General features: G+C 36.3%; 1 protein-coding gene across 1 annotated transcript in view; it reads left to right on the forward strand.

Annotated features, from left to right (window-relative positions):
• The window catches only part of Pclo (piccolo presynaptic cytomatrix protein), a 317,165-nt gene that overhangs the window by 12,760 nt on the left and 285,956 nt on the right, over positions 1 to 18,449 (forward strand). The window contains exon 3 of the mRNA XM_021190148.2: positions 11,732 to 13,159. Within this exon, the coding sequence (XP_021045807.1) occupies positions 11,732 to 13,159 (1,428 nt within the window). The remainder of the gene's footprint in view (positions 1 to 11,731; positions 13,160 to 18,449) is intronic.

Raw genomic sequence — 18,449 nt, forward strand, 5'->3', positions numbered from 1 at the left:
GAGAGAGAGAGAGAGAGAGAGAGAGAGAGAGAGAGAGAGAGAGAGAGAGAGAGATTGTACATGTGTCTGTCTGAAGAGCAGGAATTGTTAAGAAGTCCTGGAAAGAGAATAGGAAACAGCTATGGTAAACAAGAAAAGATTAGCTAACACACTTGTGGTGAAAGAAAGATAGGCTGGCATCCTTCTGGTGGGGGAAGAACTGAAAGAACTCTTCCAAAAAAGGAAGGGTTTTTCTTTTTCAATTGTTTGCTGTTTTTAGCACAAAGATTTGTTCTTTGGCCCTTCCAAGTCTGAGTAAAATTGCTTCACAAACCCCTTTTATTCCCCTTTAAAAAGATGACCAGTTCACAAATGTTGATCACTTCCCTTATGGGTCCATCTTTTGAAGTAATAAAGTATAGCACCTCTAGAAAATACAAAAAAGAACTGGTACTATAAGTTGATTGGGTGAAGCAGCCACAGAAAAAGATGGAAATTGTATTTATTTGAAGAGACAAGGAAAAACTGCACAATGAGATCTCAGAGGTCCTCTGAATCAGTAAATATCAAAATGTAGTGGGTTCATTCGGGTAACATAAATAAAAGAAGATATGTGCCTCCTGAGAAAGATTTAAAAGAATAAGTCATTAATGATTATCACACTCAAATTTCAGTGGGCAGATTGGAGATAAAAATGGACTTGGGTAATGACCTGGAAAACAAACACTCATCATTGCCCCAGATTACAGAACCAAATAAATAAATAAGTAAAATAGAAATCAACAAAGTTCTTCAACAAGTTGCTTAGCATCCACTAAGTTTCATGGATGTTCTAGATTCTGGACATTTGGGCATGAACAAAATAGGCTAGAGTCTTTACCTTCTGGGAGGGTATTCTAGTCGGCATCACAAATAACTAAAACATATGGTGTGACAGATGGTAAAAGTGTTATAAAGAAAATGCACTGCAGGAGGCTGTGTTATATACAGGAGAGGGATGGGGGTGAGAGCTCCCTTTCTCTCAATAGAAAGTTAGTGTTTGAGGGTTAGAGGATGTCTTGGGTTATAAATGTTTTAATGAAACAGATGAGATAGCTCAGTGGGAAATGTGTTTGCCACCAAGCGTGATGAATGGAATTCTAGTCCTGGAACTCCTATCTTAAAGGGAAAGAACCCAAAAGATGTTCTTCAGACCTCTATACAGGAACCGTGAAATCTGTATGCCGTTATACACAATATAAATAAGTATTTCACAAAGTAAATCATAATTTTAACTGAAGTTCTAGTTATTGAGTTTAATTGAATGTACATGGTGAAAGTGATAAAGCAAAGTAGAACTGCATCTAGTAATGTGTAATTCTATGCAATTTCATGAATGGGATCAACTCATCATTCAAAAAATTCCCACTGAGTTATTCCTAGAAGTAAGTGACATCAAGTCATCTTTTGATAAAAGTCAGCTTATACAGCAAGATAGAAACACTGAGCATTGTAAATATATAACTTCAACATAAAATCAAATCTCATGACATTATAGCACTTTCCACCATAGACTGTAAAAGCAAGTTGTGGTGTTGGTTCCAGAGTGCCCGCATCAGTGCGGAGGAAGGAGGCCTTTACTTTTAATGGTACATCTTTGTACTACTTTTATATATTCATGCCCAGACTAAAATCAGCACTGAAGAGCTTGCTTGATCAGCATTATTGTTTAAAAAATGTATATGATGTTAAGGGCTTGATGAATTATTTAAATTCCATTTTATTTTGAAGAAATTCTTTAGCCCTGGTGATTGTGGTGAACGGCTTCCCTTACTGCAATAACTATCTGGATAGTTTGTGAAGAGAGAAGTTGTGTTTTGGTTTTCTGATCAAGGTCTATTGATGTTGGGCCTGTGGGATGCAAGACATCATGGCAGGAACAGGTGGAGGAGCAGAACTACTCAGCACATGGGTGGAGAGTAGAAGTCAGTGGGAAGGAGGGACAAGTTTTTCACTATATCCTTCACAGGAATTGTCTTAGAGAGTAGATCATAGGCCCATCTCTGAGTTCCCATCACCTCTCAGTAGTTCCCATTGTGAGGACCAGGCTCCTAACACATGGGCCTCTGGGAGACATTACAGGTGCCAATTATAATAAGAATCTAATTGAGGGAGTTAGGGGAATTTGTGGTTATGAATAATATGAGATTTTAAAATAACATGTTTACAATGCTGTGCAGTCAGTACCTTTACTCATTATTTTTACATCAAAATTGTATGTCCTTTAACTGGTATCGCATTTGTTTGAAGTCTTAAGAGAAATGACATTTCATAAATCTAAGCACAACACTTTTGGAAGATGCAAGGCATTTGCTTTGTTGCAATGCCATAGAAATTCCTATCTCTTTTTACCTTTAAAAGTAGAATATCTTGATTATAACAAAATGAGTTTGCCATTAAAACTAGTATTCTAATAATGTTTAACTTACCAGAAAGACAAGATTACTTAAAATTCTGTACTATTTAAATATATTCAAAATATTCCACTGAATCCTAATCTTTTAAGCTGTCTGTCTGATCTTTTACTCCCCGGGTGTTCTGTTGTGTACAGCTTCATATGATACTCACAAGCTTATCCACTAGAAGTAAGCCATTACATTTTTGTTAATTTTGTCTTCCAGATGACTAATCACTTCAGATGTTTTTTCTGAAGAGTTTGCTTTTATTATGTCTAGTTGGCTTGCTATGTATTATTACAACTAGTATTATGGTCCATATAGTTTAGCAATGACAGATGTTGTTCTGTGAAAGCAGATAACTAAGGCTAATGAGGTCACTTATTGAATCAGTAAATAAGCTTAATGTAGTGAGTAACAGCAACACCTGCCTCTTCCTGTCCTTTGAGGAAGCATGCATTTGTAACATTTTAACTCATGTCAAATACTAATTGCCTTGAGAAGGCAACCTGTTACATACAGATATTTCAGACTATTTCACTGAAGACAAGTGTATAAAATGATCTATAACAACTCCATAATTTTCCATAAATAATGTCTAATACGTAGATAGCATCAGATGATCTGAGGTCTAGTTTTAGCTCGTCCTTCATGCTTCATGATGGGAGTATAACTTCACATCCTGCTCCCTGCTGCTCCTTCTGGTCAAACCCTCCAACAATTTTCCTCCCTCCCCCATCTCCCCGTGTCCTCCAGAATACAGAGGCCTCACTCCATATTCCCCGACCCTGGCACATCAAGTCTTTGTGGGGCTAGCTATATTGTGATTTTTTTCTAATAAAAGTATTAACTATAAAATATACTTAATAGAAATATGTTTGCATCATTAACTTATCAGTTAGAAGTTTTAGTTCTACACTTAAAATTTAGCAACACAATTTATGTAAAACAAATAATTTAGTTGACATGTTTCTTTATATGTGAGCATGATAATAAGAATTCTTCATTTGGATTGACCAGAAAAAACAAACAAACAAACAAACATAACAACCACTAAGTTTCACTCCAGATTTCCTCTTGCTCTGTTATATTGACAGAGGAAGAAAGATTTTTAAAACATCAAAATAGAATGAATCATAATGAAAACTTAGATTAAATTTGTTTGAAACAATGGCAGAATAATGTAATGCCCATGAATCAGAATTTAAAACACCATTTCCCAGATCTGTGTCTGTGAATATGTGCTTATATGCATCTGTGCAACAATTGAATTCTTTACAGGTTAAAAGAGTCAAAAGTTCCCTTAGGGAAATGTGCATTTTTACTATATATATATATATATATATATATATATATATATATATACACACACACACACACACACACACACACACACACACAATTCTGGCATCTTATAAACTGTATTCAATGTATTCTTTCTTTCCAGTTCAATGCACACAAGGTGATCCTAGAGCTTCTGATTAAGTTCTTAGCAAGTATTGAGTTTATACTTTATTTTAAAATCAATTCATGAGATTTTGGGTCTATTTCAATAGTAGTGTGACTTATCTTTTCTTTAAAAAAATTAAATTAGATAATTATAAAATAATACACTAAGCCACACTTGCACAAACATTGTGTAATTGGAGCCACTGCAGCCATAAGCTGTAAAACTGGGAGTCTGAGGCTTGTGTGTGCTGATCTGCTGATGCGTAGAAGCTTGAGAAGGTCCTTCGAAGTTTCTTTTATAACGTAGTGAGCTCAGTGACTGATCAGGCATCCTCCTCTTCTTGTGTAACTGTTGTAAACGTGGACTGTGTTTCATAGCCCTACATTTACTGCTATGGAGGCACGGGAACCATGGAGCCTAAAAACGAGGCAAACTAAATCTCATGCAATAGCTAACTTTATTCAGAGCATCAGACAATTTATACCTTGAGTGATAAGAAAGGTCCCCTGAGTAAAGTTCTCAAGGGCTCAAGCTGTGTATAATCGCAATGACAAGATGCACATGGTAAAAAAAAAAAAAAAAAAAAAAGACATTTATCCACAGAGGCATATTAAAGGTAGGGCAAACACTTAATTGAATGTCAGCAAGCAATAATGAATAATCCGAAGTAAACTACTTCTTGCTGCCACACTTGGGAGGGGACAAAAGCGTAACCAAAAACCAATTCCATGTTTAGAAGAAACTGAAGTCACAAGACTCTTGTCTTGTTTTCTTGGACTTCCTCAGCAGCACTCAGGATTCCCTTCACAGGATGCCATTCTTGGATTGCCTTCTGACAACCATATACTAAGATATTGTGAAAGGTGCTTTAGTGAGTGTCAGTTTTCTGTGTTTTAAGCAACTCTGATAAACATTGAAACATGCTTTTATCATTTGAAGCTGTTTGCAAGGATTAAGAATGCTATTGTTAGCATCTGGTGAATGCTGTTTTGCTTTATTAATACAAAAGTGCACATTTAGCATACTTATCACAAACGATGGTCATAGCTGCTAAATTATTCAGCAGAAAATTGCAATCCACAGTTTAAGAGAAGCAACATCCAACTACTTTACGTGCTAAATAAAGATTTTTACCAAGTTACCGAGAATAATATCACAGTTCTGAAGAATGCCATTATCTACATTTTAATGGAAATAAATTATTCATTGATATGCATAGCTAAGGATTATGAGCCATCTGCAGCCAAACTGCTGCTGGGTGTGACTGTCTCTGTGGGAGGCATGTGTCCTGTGCTCTGGGCAATCCTTGAGTTAGCAACAAGCAGAGTCTGCTCTGAAGCTGGGGCTTGCGTTCTTGCTTGTAGTGTTGCTTTTTTAGATCTGCTATCTGGTTTTATTGTATTTTTTTCTATGGCATTCAAAATTATGTAGGTTTTTCACTATATTTTCTAAAATAAATTGATATATAGGAGAAAGTTTTGTAATAGTTTATCATTAAAAATACCCCAGATTTATGTGGTACCCAACACAGACATGAATAAACAGGGTAAGTTGGCCATTCCTTTTGAAGTGTAAAGAAAGGAGATAGAGAAACAATCGGAAAATACACTTAAAAATTAAAACGCAAAATTTCAAATTTGTACTTAAGGCATTCAGTTGTTGAAACAGTAAGTGGTAAATGAAGACATTCAATGCCATTGTTGAAGATGAGCTGCATTTAGGTAAAGATACATTACCTCACAGAGGACAGAATCACAAGCTTGGGTCAGGGAAGTTGAGAGCACTGATTTGCTGGGGTAGATGGTCCCTTTAGGTGCTGTGATTTGCAGAAAGATTCACTGTAAAAACAAAAAAGAATAAAAGAACAGATTTTATTGTACAAACTCATGATGTAAGTATGATTTAAGGAAAACATACCAACAGTGACTATGAACTCTAGAGTATATCAATCCCTACAGCAGATATGAACATGAGTGGATATCAGCCCTCGCAGCGAATATGAACACCAGCAGATATCAATTCCTGCATTGTTCTTTTGATGCTCCATTATTTCAAGGATATCAGTCATCTAAGTTGAGCAAAGCATCCATTACAAATTTTAGGTGAATTTTAATCTTATTTTAGTGGAACTTTGTTGTTGCTGCTGTCTTGGAGGGTACTATTTGTTTTAACCATTGTGTTGTGAGGTTTACATTCTATTCTGAGGTTAAACACATTAATACACATGTCTAGAAATTCTCAAAGGATAAAAAAAATGTGCGTTCTGAGAAAAATGAAAAATATTACTTCAGAATAGGAATGTGATTTTTCTCTGGATCTCTAAAATCTACTTTTGATATTATTGGCTAGATGTATCAAGGTCGACATCTTTACTATTGTGGGCATGAAGCTAAGAGTCATAATTTTTTTTGGTAATCAGTGATTTTGGTACAACTTTTAAATTGACAACTATTAATTGAAATTCTATATGAGATAGTCTCAACCAAACTTCTTTAGCGGTGTAAATAAGACATTGGTTGTTCTTCCCAAACCTTAACTAGTGAAACTAAAATTTTTATATTTCCGAGGTCTGATCCAAGGGCTCAGCAGAACAGGGATCTTGAGCCTGTAGTAATCATGGTGGTTTATTAGGTTATTGTGTGTAGATCTCTATTAATATACATGGTGACTGGGGAATGAGCAGAAGCACTTTCTGACCTCTACCTTACCCGCATTTATGTAGCATATTAAGTCAGGACACCGAATGAATAACACTGCTGTGCTTTTCTTTCAGCTTCCCATCTCATGGGGCTAATTGAGTTAGATTATTAAATAAATTTGCTTTAATATTTTTTATTTCATTTATGAATTTTCTATAAACTAGTCCGTCAGGAAGTTAAGGTTGACTATTTTGCTTTCATCTTGCATAATCTAGAATTTTAGCACGTTCAGCTTGAGACCTATTTAATCATGTTGTGCTTTTTCCTTTTAATACAAACCTAGGAAGAGTACTTCTAGGACATGATGGTTGAAAGCTCCTGTAATATCAGTGTTCGTCATTCTGTTTTCAAATAGATGTAGATGGTGAAAATGTGCCATCAGGGAGGGGTACATTTCTTCTGGCACATGTACTCCTTTGCCTCCCTTCTGTAGTGATCTCTAAGCCTTGGGAAACAGTATGTGACATAGATGTTCTGATTAGGACTAGTCATTCCTCAGTCTCTTATTTTCTGTACTTGGAGTAGTCGTGGGGCTCTATGTTAATCCCCATCTGTTGCAAATGGCAGATTCTCAGATGGATGTGGAGAGATGCATTGATCTATGGGTATAATTATAAGTTATTAGGACTCAGTTTAATACTATATCCTTTCAGCAGTATGATAGTTGTATGGAGTCCTACCACCATCATAAAGTCTATGACCTCCACAGACTCTTGACCCTTATAATGATTCTATGTTTCATCTTGTGGAATGGAACATAAATCCTCTCAGAAAGTAGTTATTTGCCTCCATGGTGTTCGTGCTGCTATTGCATCATGGGGATGCTTTCCAGGGCAATTACTTTGGTAGTTCATGGAATTCTTAGCTGGTACTTTCCTCATCCAAAAATGTACACAGAATATTCTAACACCGTGAAAACTGTCTTGTAGGAATGAAGTTTCTATTCAGTACCAATGTAGTATCTTCATATGCTACGACTCATGCATGTGGTATCTTCAACTATATGTTCTTATTGTCAAGTTCTGAGAGTAACCAGTAGCACTATAAATAACTGGTAATATTTCTAAGGACATGAGACCTCACTAACAAACAATTTTAAAAAGGTAACCCATTCCAGGCACTGGGCTTTTTATTTTTAGCCTTGGGGTCTCATAGGAGCTATCATTTTTTCAAAGCCCTCACTCATGGCTATCATAGAATAAAGATACATTAATAATAAATGAGGGGGCAGTTGTCAGAGTTATGGCTACCAATGTAATGGCAGCACGTATTTTAGCTGATGTTGGTGCAACAGGTACCTCTGCTCAGCCAGCATTAGAGACAAGGGCTCAACTTTGAAAGAAAAATAATGAAGTTACTATTTCCAGATATAAGAAATATTTGTAGGTATGCAGTTATAGCAAATTCTTCCCAGTTTAAATTCACATGGAAATGACCCTCTTCTTCAGAATTACAAATAGGGATTCTATTGAGAATTGTATGGGACCACATAACAAATACTAAAGAGTCTACGTGGCTGTGTTCACAGTAGTAAGCCATAGCATAACATGAAATGCTACAGTAAGGAAAATTGAACATTTTTAATTTCTAGAATTTGTATCAGCTAGGCAGTTTTGTGTTGGTGATAGTGAGAAGGTCAAATCCACATTGGAGATTAAGAAAAACATAAGGGAGTCCATTCCATTGGTTGTTTAAATTCTTTGAGAGTTTGGAAATAGATCTTGCATAGTGTAACTATGTAAGTACTAGCATAAGAACGTCGACAGCATGTCTTAATCGAAAAATCTAGAGATAACCACTTCTTGCCACTTCTTGTGTTCATCTTAAGTATTATTTTATGGAAGTATAAATTAAGATCTGAGGGAGGGAAGGAGAGAGAGAGAGAGAGAGAGAGAGAGAGAGAGAGAGAGAGAGAGAGAGAGAGAGGTTTTTAAAAGTGAAAGAATAAATGGATAAATGAGGAATTATCTTTTATACCCAATGCAGACATATTTAGGGAATACTTGTATAGTGACTGGACTGTAGTAAAATGATGACAATGTAAGTTGGATAACAGAGGGCAGTTACATTATTTTTGTCTTGTGCTCTTTTATCTCGGTGTACCTTGTAGGAACAGAACTGGTGTCAAAGTTGGCTCACTATTTTTTTGGTTAAGTATGTGAATACTGAAGCTGGTTGTAAACTTTATCATTTGCTTAGTGTATTAAGGCACATGCTAGTTTGTGTGTGTGTGTGTGTGTGTGTGTGTGTGTGTGTGTGTGTGTGTGAAGACTGTTAAGTACTGACATAAGAATCAGTTAAATATTCATGAGATAAGGCCAATATAATAAATTAAAAGGAAGCTCTGTCTAAAACCATCCTTAGAGGACAAAAGACTACCATTCTGTAGAATCAGCAATGCAGGCAATGATTTCAACTCTTATTTTAGAGGTGAAGCAGAACACAGAAGGATGAAATGTTCATGGATTGCTTACAAAAGTGAAAAAATGCATTGAGGAGATAAAAGATAAGACAGAAGTATATTTAGTGAAAGGATGTACTAAGAGAAGAGAATTGCCTGTGAGGGGACAAGTCACACATGTATCTTCCTTCCCTTTCCGTAACACTTGCGTTAAAGTGGATGTTCATTTATAGATTATAATCAATCACTTAATTTTAACCACATAAAATGCATTTGTCTGAGATTATTTATATTAGACATTATCTATGTCGTGGTAGTATGATCATTTTAAAGTTGACCAGAGACGCATGTAAGAGCTAATGATGGACATGAAGCCCCAGGGATCACACTGCAGAAGAATTTACAGTATTTATTACTCAGAAGTTCAAGTTCATCACCTCAACATTTCTATAGGTACAAACACAAGACAAAAAATAGCAGGAAAGAAGGAATCATCACAATAGTGTCAGATCCTTCTTTTCTATCTCCAGACTCCTAGTGTTACATTAAGCCTTACCATGCATTTTCTGACTTCTCACTGAACTGTAGCTACCGATAGGCATGGAAGTTTTATTCCCTCCTTCAAAGGCATGTGCACTGTTCAAAGTGCTCAGTAAACAAGTGAGTGAAAAAATTAATGGTGATTTAGTTTCATATCCATATTGAACATAACATCTGTTAATAATAATAAAAGGGAATGATGTGAATAAGAATTAGCCCTAAAAATATTTAACGTATATTGATTAACTTGAATATACATCACATACTTAACAGATATTTTGCAGGTAAGGTGAAAATCAAATACACTACTTATAAAGACTTGGGGATCTAATCATATTTTCTTTGGTTATGTGAGTATGAGCTAATTAAGTCAGGATGTGAAAAAATACATGAGAAAAAAATAAATAGCAGCACATTTCTAATTGACAGTTTGGATAGTGGGAACCTGCTTATTTACAGAGGTCTTTCTTCATCAAGTTTTACTGGAATGGAATGAAGGTTAATTTACACCTCTGGCCTGATGATTATTTGGTTACTTTTATGATTTCGAGCATTATTTATACAAAAGTTATTTACTCTTCGAAATGCTTCAGGCACGTGGGAAGGTAAAGATACAGAATACAGATATAGCTGCAGATGTAGCTGTGTGCATAGAGCTTGCCTGGCATGTGTGAAGCCCTGGGTTTAATCTCCTATAGTACACAGGCCTGAAATCCTGGTCCTACAAAGGTAGAGGCAAGATACTCAGAGGTTCAAGGTGATCATCAGCAGGACAGTGAATCTGAGGCAGGTTTGGGCCATCTGAGGCAATGTTTTAAAAGTTAAAGATAAAAATATGACTGTAGACGTGCCTGACACTTATACTGAAGACAAACTTAAGGAACTACTAACTACTTATCACAAATATTTAAATTTTTTAATTTAATTTTTACAATAGAAATAAGACATCTTAGAATTGTCCAGTTCAATGTTTGATCTTTATGAGATGGCTAAATCATTTTATATTGAGTCATGGTTTGAAAAAATTTTGTATGAACAACACTGTTATCCCCATACTCAGGATACTGAGATAGGTAGATACCTAACAAGACCCTGTGTCAAAATTAAAAATATCGAAGACAACAGTGCCTTTATAGTCTTGGGAAAAACTCACTAAATTTTGCTACAAAAGATAATTGCTTGAAGATGAAGAATATGTTATTTGGCAAGTTAATACTTTACTATTACATACTAGCTGACCTGTTCCCCATTGCCTATGGCTCGAATACTTCTATCCTGTACCATGCAGAGAGCTTTGGTTTACTCTGGATGGACAGGGTTAGTATATGGTAGAACTCAAAATTCTAAATTTTGCTGATAATATGTAAAATAGTTTCTATGAAATATTTTTGAATCATACAAAATGTTAGATAGGCATGCTTTTAAATTATCTTATAAGTTGTTGCAATAAAGTTTGCATTAGTCACAATTGATATATTATGAAATGCAAGTGTAATTTTGTATGTATGTCTGTGTGTGTGTCTCAGCTATATGCCTTCCTCTTGTTCTCTTTCCCCTCTGCATGCATTATCTACTATCTAAAACACTTACCTTCTGAATATCTTAATAAAGTTTACAAGGAAACAGCATTGTCTTTGATAAATCAGATTATTTGTGATAATCAGAGAGTTAGGATTAGTCGTCTCTTTTTAGCTTACCTTGGTTAATTTTTATTTTCAGCTTTGTGAGTATGTTGACTTGGAAGTGGAAATAATCCTCCCTTACTTAAGTTAAGAAATCAGCAATATTTTCATAATTTGACAAGCCTACTCTGGGTTGTATAACTAAAGCCTTGTGAGGAGCCAACAGCAGAAAAACACATATCATAATGTAGTAATGGAACCTCATAAGTTAAAATTCTTATTTTTATATATTACCTTCTATTTCTGGAACTAACACACCTGAGCGAATCATGAATGAGGAATGCCAAAATTAACACTAGAGGAAGAATAAAATCATGTACTTTTCCTGTTTATTTTCCTTACAGTATGGCATACTTTAGATTCTGAGGTTCCTTATCTTCTATCAAGTTAAATTTTTCATGTTTAAATGTATTGATTAAAATAATGACTATATTTGAGTCTTGGAGGAATGAGGAACAGGCATGCTTTTAAGACACTTGATTTTTTTTTTTTTTTTTGATTTTTGCAATGCTATCGTAATGATGATGGTTATGTGTTGTTTCCAGATCAAAGAGTGGCTCTGTTTAAACTGTCAGATGCGAAGAGCTCTGGGTGGAGAACTGGCGGCAACCCCAGCCTCACCGCAGCCAACCCCAAAGGCTGCCTCAGTACAGCCAGCAAAAGCCAGCAAATCACCTGTACCATCACAGCCGGCTTCCCCAAAGAAGGAACCTCCATCCAAACATGACAGTCCCAAAGCACCGGAGTCCAAAAAGCCACCGGAGTCCAAAAAGCCACCGGAGTCCAAAAAGCCACCGCCACTGTTGAAACAGCCAACCCTTCATGGACCTACCCCGGCTACAGTCCCACAACCTCCAGTGGCAGAAGCCTTACCTGAGCCAGCCGCTCCCAAGGAGCCTTCTGCAGCCCTACCCGAACAAGCCAAGGCCCCTGTTGCAGACGTTGAACCAAAGCAACCGAAGACGTCAGAGACACTCACAGATACCCCATCTTCATCAGCAGCAACTACAAAGCCTGACATTCTGAGCTCTCAAGTGCAGTCACAGGCTCAAGTGAAAACAGCCCCTCCTTTGAAAACAGACTCTGCCAAACCTTCACAGAGTTTCCCACCAACAGGAGAAAAAATTACCCCACTTGATTCTAAAGTCATGCCCAGGCCTGCATCAGACTCAAAAATCATCTCACATCCTGGGCCCAGTTCTGAGAGCAAGGATCCAGTTCAGAAGAAGGAGGAGCCTAAGAAAGCACAAACCAAGGTGACCCCTAAACCAGATACAAAGCCAGTACCCAAAGGATCCCCAACACTATCTGGCACACGACCTACCACTGGCCAAGCCACACCCCAGTCTCAGCAGCCCCAGAAGCCTCAGGAGCAGTCAAGAAGGTTCAGTTTGAATCTGGGTGGTATCACTGATGCCCCCAAATCACAGCCCACAACTCCTCAAGAAACTGTGACGGGGAAACTATTCGGGTTTGGAGCATCCATCTTTAGCCAAGCATCAAACTTAATTTCCACAGCAGGCCAGCAAGCACCTCATCCACAGACTGGGCCAGCTGCCCCATCAAAGCAAGCCCCTACCCCATCACAGATTCCGGCTGCTCAGGGACCACCCAAGTCTACAGGTCAACTCCCATCAGCACCTGCCAAGACGACTGCTGTGAAGAAGGAAACAAAAGCGCAGGCAGCTGAAAACTTAGAGTCCAAGCCTGAGCAAGCTCCAACAGTGAAGAAGGCAGAGAAAGACAAGAAGCCCCCGCCTGGGAAGGTTAGCAAAGCTCCACCTACAGAGCCCGAGAAGGCTGTCCTCGCCCAGAAGCCGGACAAGACCACCAAACCCAAACCTGCCTGTCCTCTCTGCAGAACTGAACTCAACGTAGGGTCTCAAGATCCTCCCAACTTCAACACCTGCACTGAGTGCAAGAATCAAGTTTGCAATCTCTGTGGATTTAACCCAACGCCCCACCTGACCGAGGTAAGCTGTAACTATGTTACATATGAATGAAAATCTATAACAGATGAATGAAAATCTATAGCAGTTTATTCTGAATGCTTGGGACCCTGAATTTCTGAGCAACGAAGTATGTTTCTACTGAAGGAAAGGAATGAATCTTGATAGGTTAGAGGAGGTAAAATTATTTCATCCACATGTTATTTTGAATTCTTGTTCTTTGTGTTTTGTGGGTTATTGTGCTAAAAGTAAGAGATGGATTATGCTGAAAACTTAAAATCACACTGATCCTATTCGTTCGTAAATTATAGACCAAAGCTTGGAAGGGTCCTCATTTTTCATATAGAAAGCTCACTGAAAAGTTGTGATACTTAGTTCTTATTTTTTTATTAATCTCTCTCAAGTCTTAGATATAGCTTATTGTTTAGGTTGACTTTAACTTTACTTTTGATTGAAGGACTTACTCTGTAGCCTGGGCTGGCAGGGAACTCCCAGGCGTCTTGTGCTGCTGCCTCGCCCTGGTCTCTGAATCACTTTCAAAAAGAACTAGTTTTAGTTGTAGTTGTATATATAGAATCATATACATTATGAATTAAAAACTTTGTGTGGGTTAAGAATATCGCCTGATGAAATTAGTGGTTTACATATGATATATTTAGATTTTTCTATGTGTGTGTTGGTGAGGTTGTCTGTTGATATCACAGAGTACTCTGGGGGCTGTGCAAGACAAATGTATTTCTGTGGTTAATGAGGAGACACTCTAAAGAGATATCAAGAACATTGTCTTCAAAATGGAAACAACCAAAATGTAGTTTGTGACTGTATTTGATAATATAGTTGTAAAAGATTGTGGAAGGGGTGACCTGGAGGCAGACCGTGAGAGAGTTGTAGAGTAAATAAGTAAAAAAAAAATTAAATTAAAATAAAGAACCAGTGGATAAGCATTAGAATTACACTAAGTTTATTAGAATCATTAGCTATAGAGCACTCAAAGGTTAAATGCTCATTACTATATTATATAAACAAAAACATCTTAATAAATACTTTGATAATTAGAATTACTGTTTATTACGTTTATACAAAGCAAAACTATTTAAGTGTTCTTTCAATTCACTGTTTCTAATCATGTGAGCCACTCAGGCAAGTCGGAGGGGGACTGGGCAGAACTTAAATCATAGAGCCAATCATTGGGCACTACTTTTTAAAAATAAATTTAATTCGAAGTTCCCTCTCTTTTCCCTTTCTCTTTACTCAATCCTCCACATACCCCCAAAGCCAGGCATCCTGGCTCCAACTCTTTCCATACCTCAGATAAATGAAAAAGTATAGCCCACGCCCATTCTTATTGTCACAAATTACCTTCAGTGGAAATGTAAAACACACACAAAAAAACTTAATTTCTTCATTGCTTCAGAAGGGCAGTTTGGGTTTTTGTGTGCATTCATCATGAGGATAATTTTCCCCCCAGAACAGCTGCATTTATTTAAGCTGTTAAAAAAAAAAAAAAACTGTACCCTTTAATGAGTATCCTTATGGTGTCAACACAATGCATTTGTGGAAGTAGCTGTAAAGCAAATAGCAGTAAAGAAAACAAAACTGTAATTTTCATATTTTCTTAACATAAACAAGTATATAGTTCAAGGGAGGGATCATAGCTTATACACACAATGCTGAATATATATATATATATATATATATATATATATATATATAAACATATACAAATATTATTTGTTCATATGTTAAAGTGCATATGCAACATTGGACCCATCATGATTGTGAAAACTCTGTCAGAGTTTGGAATAATAATAAGAGGGTCCCTTGAGTGCATTCAGTAAATTTTCCTGGGAAATCTTTCAAAGTCTGAATGTTGGTTAATTTTGCCTTGCAGGTCATAGTTTGGAAAGGACATTACTTGAATAAATAATCAGCATGTCTGTAACTTTAATTATTGTATAATTTGAAGGTACAAGTTTTCTAAAATTTTTAGATAATTTAAATAAGGTTCCACTTTAAATATGAGCCTGTAAGATATGGAATGCCTGTCTTTTTTCAGGAAATTGTGCTCTGCAATAATTTGAGTTTAAAGGACCATATTTCAGAGGAAAACAAAATTTGATAAGGCAAAAGTGACTAGTATGCTTGGCCTTGATCTTGGTAAAGACCTCACTCAGTTGGCATAAGGTCTTACCTCTGCTGTCAGTAAAGCCTATTGGCTAGTCTAGTATTAAGGAAGTGAGTGAAAGCCAGTTGACTGATTTTATATTCAATTTATTATTGTCTCCAAGCTTCAGAGGAATTGCATATGAATTAGCTTAAAAGGAGGATGGTACACTGTGTTTGCTTTTTGTGTGTGTGTGTGTGTGTGTGTGTGTGTGTGTGTGTGTAATCATTTACATATGTGTATACATTTGTATATATCATATGTATCTGATGTATATCTCCAGCACATAGATAACCTTATCATATGTCATGTATTATAATAGGCAGTTTTGTATGTGTCCAAATTTTAAATATTTTAGACTTAATTTACACCTTGATCCCACTGGGCATACTAAGTATTTTCCTTACATTTGTCATTGGGAAAACATGTACCGTTCATCTTTATTTAGTCTCTATGTTTTCTTGTCTACTCTGTGATATATCCCTGTGATTCAGTGTTATTCTACTCAAGATATTAACACTTCTTCCTAAAGTCCAAAGAAATGCTATTCCTTAACGTAGAGTCAGTGGCTTCCATTTATTTTCTAGCATATTTAACTCTGCTGGAAGTCCCTGTTTCTCTTATTCTTGTACCTGAGGCAGATACTTTTCCTAGAGGCCGTGTATTGCCTTCCTGCCACAGCTCCTTTTGCTTCTGTTCCTCTGGGGGTGAAATGGGATCCACTGTAGTTTGTCAGGTGTTGAGAGCTACAGACAAGACCCCACCTCCCTGGCCCTTACAAAGAGAAAGCTCTGTCTCTCAAGACTCTTGCTGTCCCTCTTGCATAATTTACCTCTCTATACTTTGAGTACCAAAGGCTTCTGCTTGTCCCTGAGGTGAATCCAGTGTCTAATCTGAGCTTTACTGTTTAACTGTGCAATGGCTAATTTGTACAACTGATGCAATAATCAATTAACCTCTAGTAGTAAGAGGCAGTTCTTTTAGGCTTAATTTTTGTCCACACAAGATGTGACTTGTCTTGCAAGAAGTTTTAAAAGTGGCAGTACAGCTGTCTGAGAGAAATACTGCTAATGAATCTGGAAGGGTTATAAGAAAACAGCCCAGTTGGAGGTGGGTTTCCCTCCTGAATTTTAAGACTTCTCATTTAGTTCAAATGCAAGAGATGCCAACATTACCTATTGTGGGTATTTATTTTTCTTTTTGCTACTCTTTTCTGAAGTAACTTTTTACCATGAAAATAAGACTTAATATGAATATATTTTCTTAATGCTGAATGATGTCCTAGAGTCATAATTTTGCTTTCTTCGCTAGATGATTTTGCATGCCCTAAATAGTTTAGAACTAGCTAGCATATATTTGTCACTAGGCAACAAATGAGCCATTTGAGCTGACTGAGATCCAGTGCTGAGACAGGTCCCTTTAGTTCTTTCTTCTTAACTGTGGTGGCTTCTGCATTCTGCATCACTTACAGCTGGCCTAGTGGAAACAGACCATATGAGCTTGGAAATGCACAGTATCTTTCTTTTACTTTAATCAACATTGCAATACTGTAAAAAGTATATGCAACACTTTTAAAAAGTATTTAAAATAATGTCTATGGGTGCAAGCATGAAGAAAAATTGAAAGGTAAATGACTGCAGATCAGCACACATCCAGATAAATCACATAGTAGAGTTCTGCAGTCTTGGGAAATTTTCATCTTATAACTGAGAGATCACTTATGTGACTTTAATAACAATGATTATAGTGTGGTTATAAATGTTAAATATATTTCATTTTAGGATAAATTTGATTTTTTTTCTTGGATGATATTTATTTAAAATAGTCAAATATGGATTTCAAATTGAGATGTTTTATTCAAACAACTTTTAAGAAATCAATTTTCCCTACTAATCCTCATTTCTAATGCATCTAAAAACAGTTAATATTCTAGTTTGCATGGTATCTCTGTGCTCCAGTAAACATGTAACACTTCCTCTGTCATTAAACACATTTAATGTCATCTAAATGAATATTCACAACTTAGTTCTGTGAATTTATATTTCATTATCTGTGTTATCCTCTTATTAGTGATTTAGGTTATCATTTTGTTCTAAACAAGCAGAATTTTATATATACATATTTTGAATATTTCCCACAGGAAAACTTGATTGTAGTAAATGAAGAATGAGGATCATGGAGGATTAAATTATAGTGGGAGATATGGAAATAGGTAGCCCCTCCACCATTCCTGCTTGGCAATTCTTTTTGCTTCAACCACAACAATTTATTATTTGAGAATTTGTTAAAACAGCTTATTTTTATGTCTTTTCAACTACACACAAAATAATGAATTCTCATAAAAGAGAATGAGGAAACATAGCTCACAGGAGCTCTTTCTTTACACAGAATCTCTGAACTTTGAGCATCGTTGAAAACAGTATTTATCCATCCGGAAGTTAAAATGTTATAAAATTGTCTCTTGCAGCTAGTATTTCTTTTCTTTTCTAGATTTTTTAAAATATTTTTTACTTCAAATTTAAGATAGATGTAAGTGTGGTTCAGTGTAAGTGTTGTGTAGAGATTGTTTGGAATGAAAGCTGATGTCAACCATGCCACCTTTCTCACGGAGCAGGTGTTTGAACGGAAAAGACATTGTGCTACATACTTCTTTCTCTATAATTTATGTGGTCATTTAAGCCTTACTTTGGGAATTAAAATGAGAATGAGAGAGATTCAGTTATCAAACAAGAAAGATTTACTTTAGGAGTTAAGTCAATATTGACTTTATTTGTTTAAATAACTCATGGAACTAGAGAAAAATACCACTTGTTCTATGTACTCTTGCTCATACATCAGTTGGTAATGACTAGGACGTTAAGTCCTATGAATTTGTAAACACGGGGAGCTAATTAACATTGTTTCCCATGGAACTGTGTGACTGCTTACCTGGTTGTGTTTATAAGGATGGAGTGGGCTTTGGGGGAGGGGCTCAGAAGCATAGGTTACTAGTTACAAGTTGTAGGTTAAAAGTCAAGGGTTCCATTGCTGTGATAAGCACCATGACAAAAAGCAAGTTGGGGAGGAAAGATTTATTTGGTTTATGCATCCACATCATTATCCATCATTGAAAGAAGGAAGATCTCTCTCTCTCTCTCTCTCTCTCTCTCT

Source organism: Mus pahari, chromosome 2 (genome assembly GCF_900095145.1).
Source record: "Mus pahari chromosome 2, PAHARI_EIJ_v1.1, whole genome shotgun sequence".
In the NCBI taxonomy this organism is placed as follows: Eukaryota; Metazoa; Chordata; class Mammalia; order Rodentia; family Muridae; genus Mus; species Mus pahari.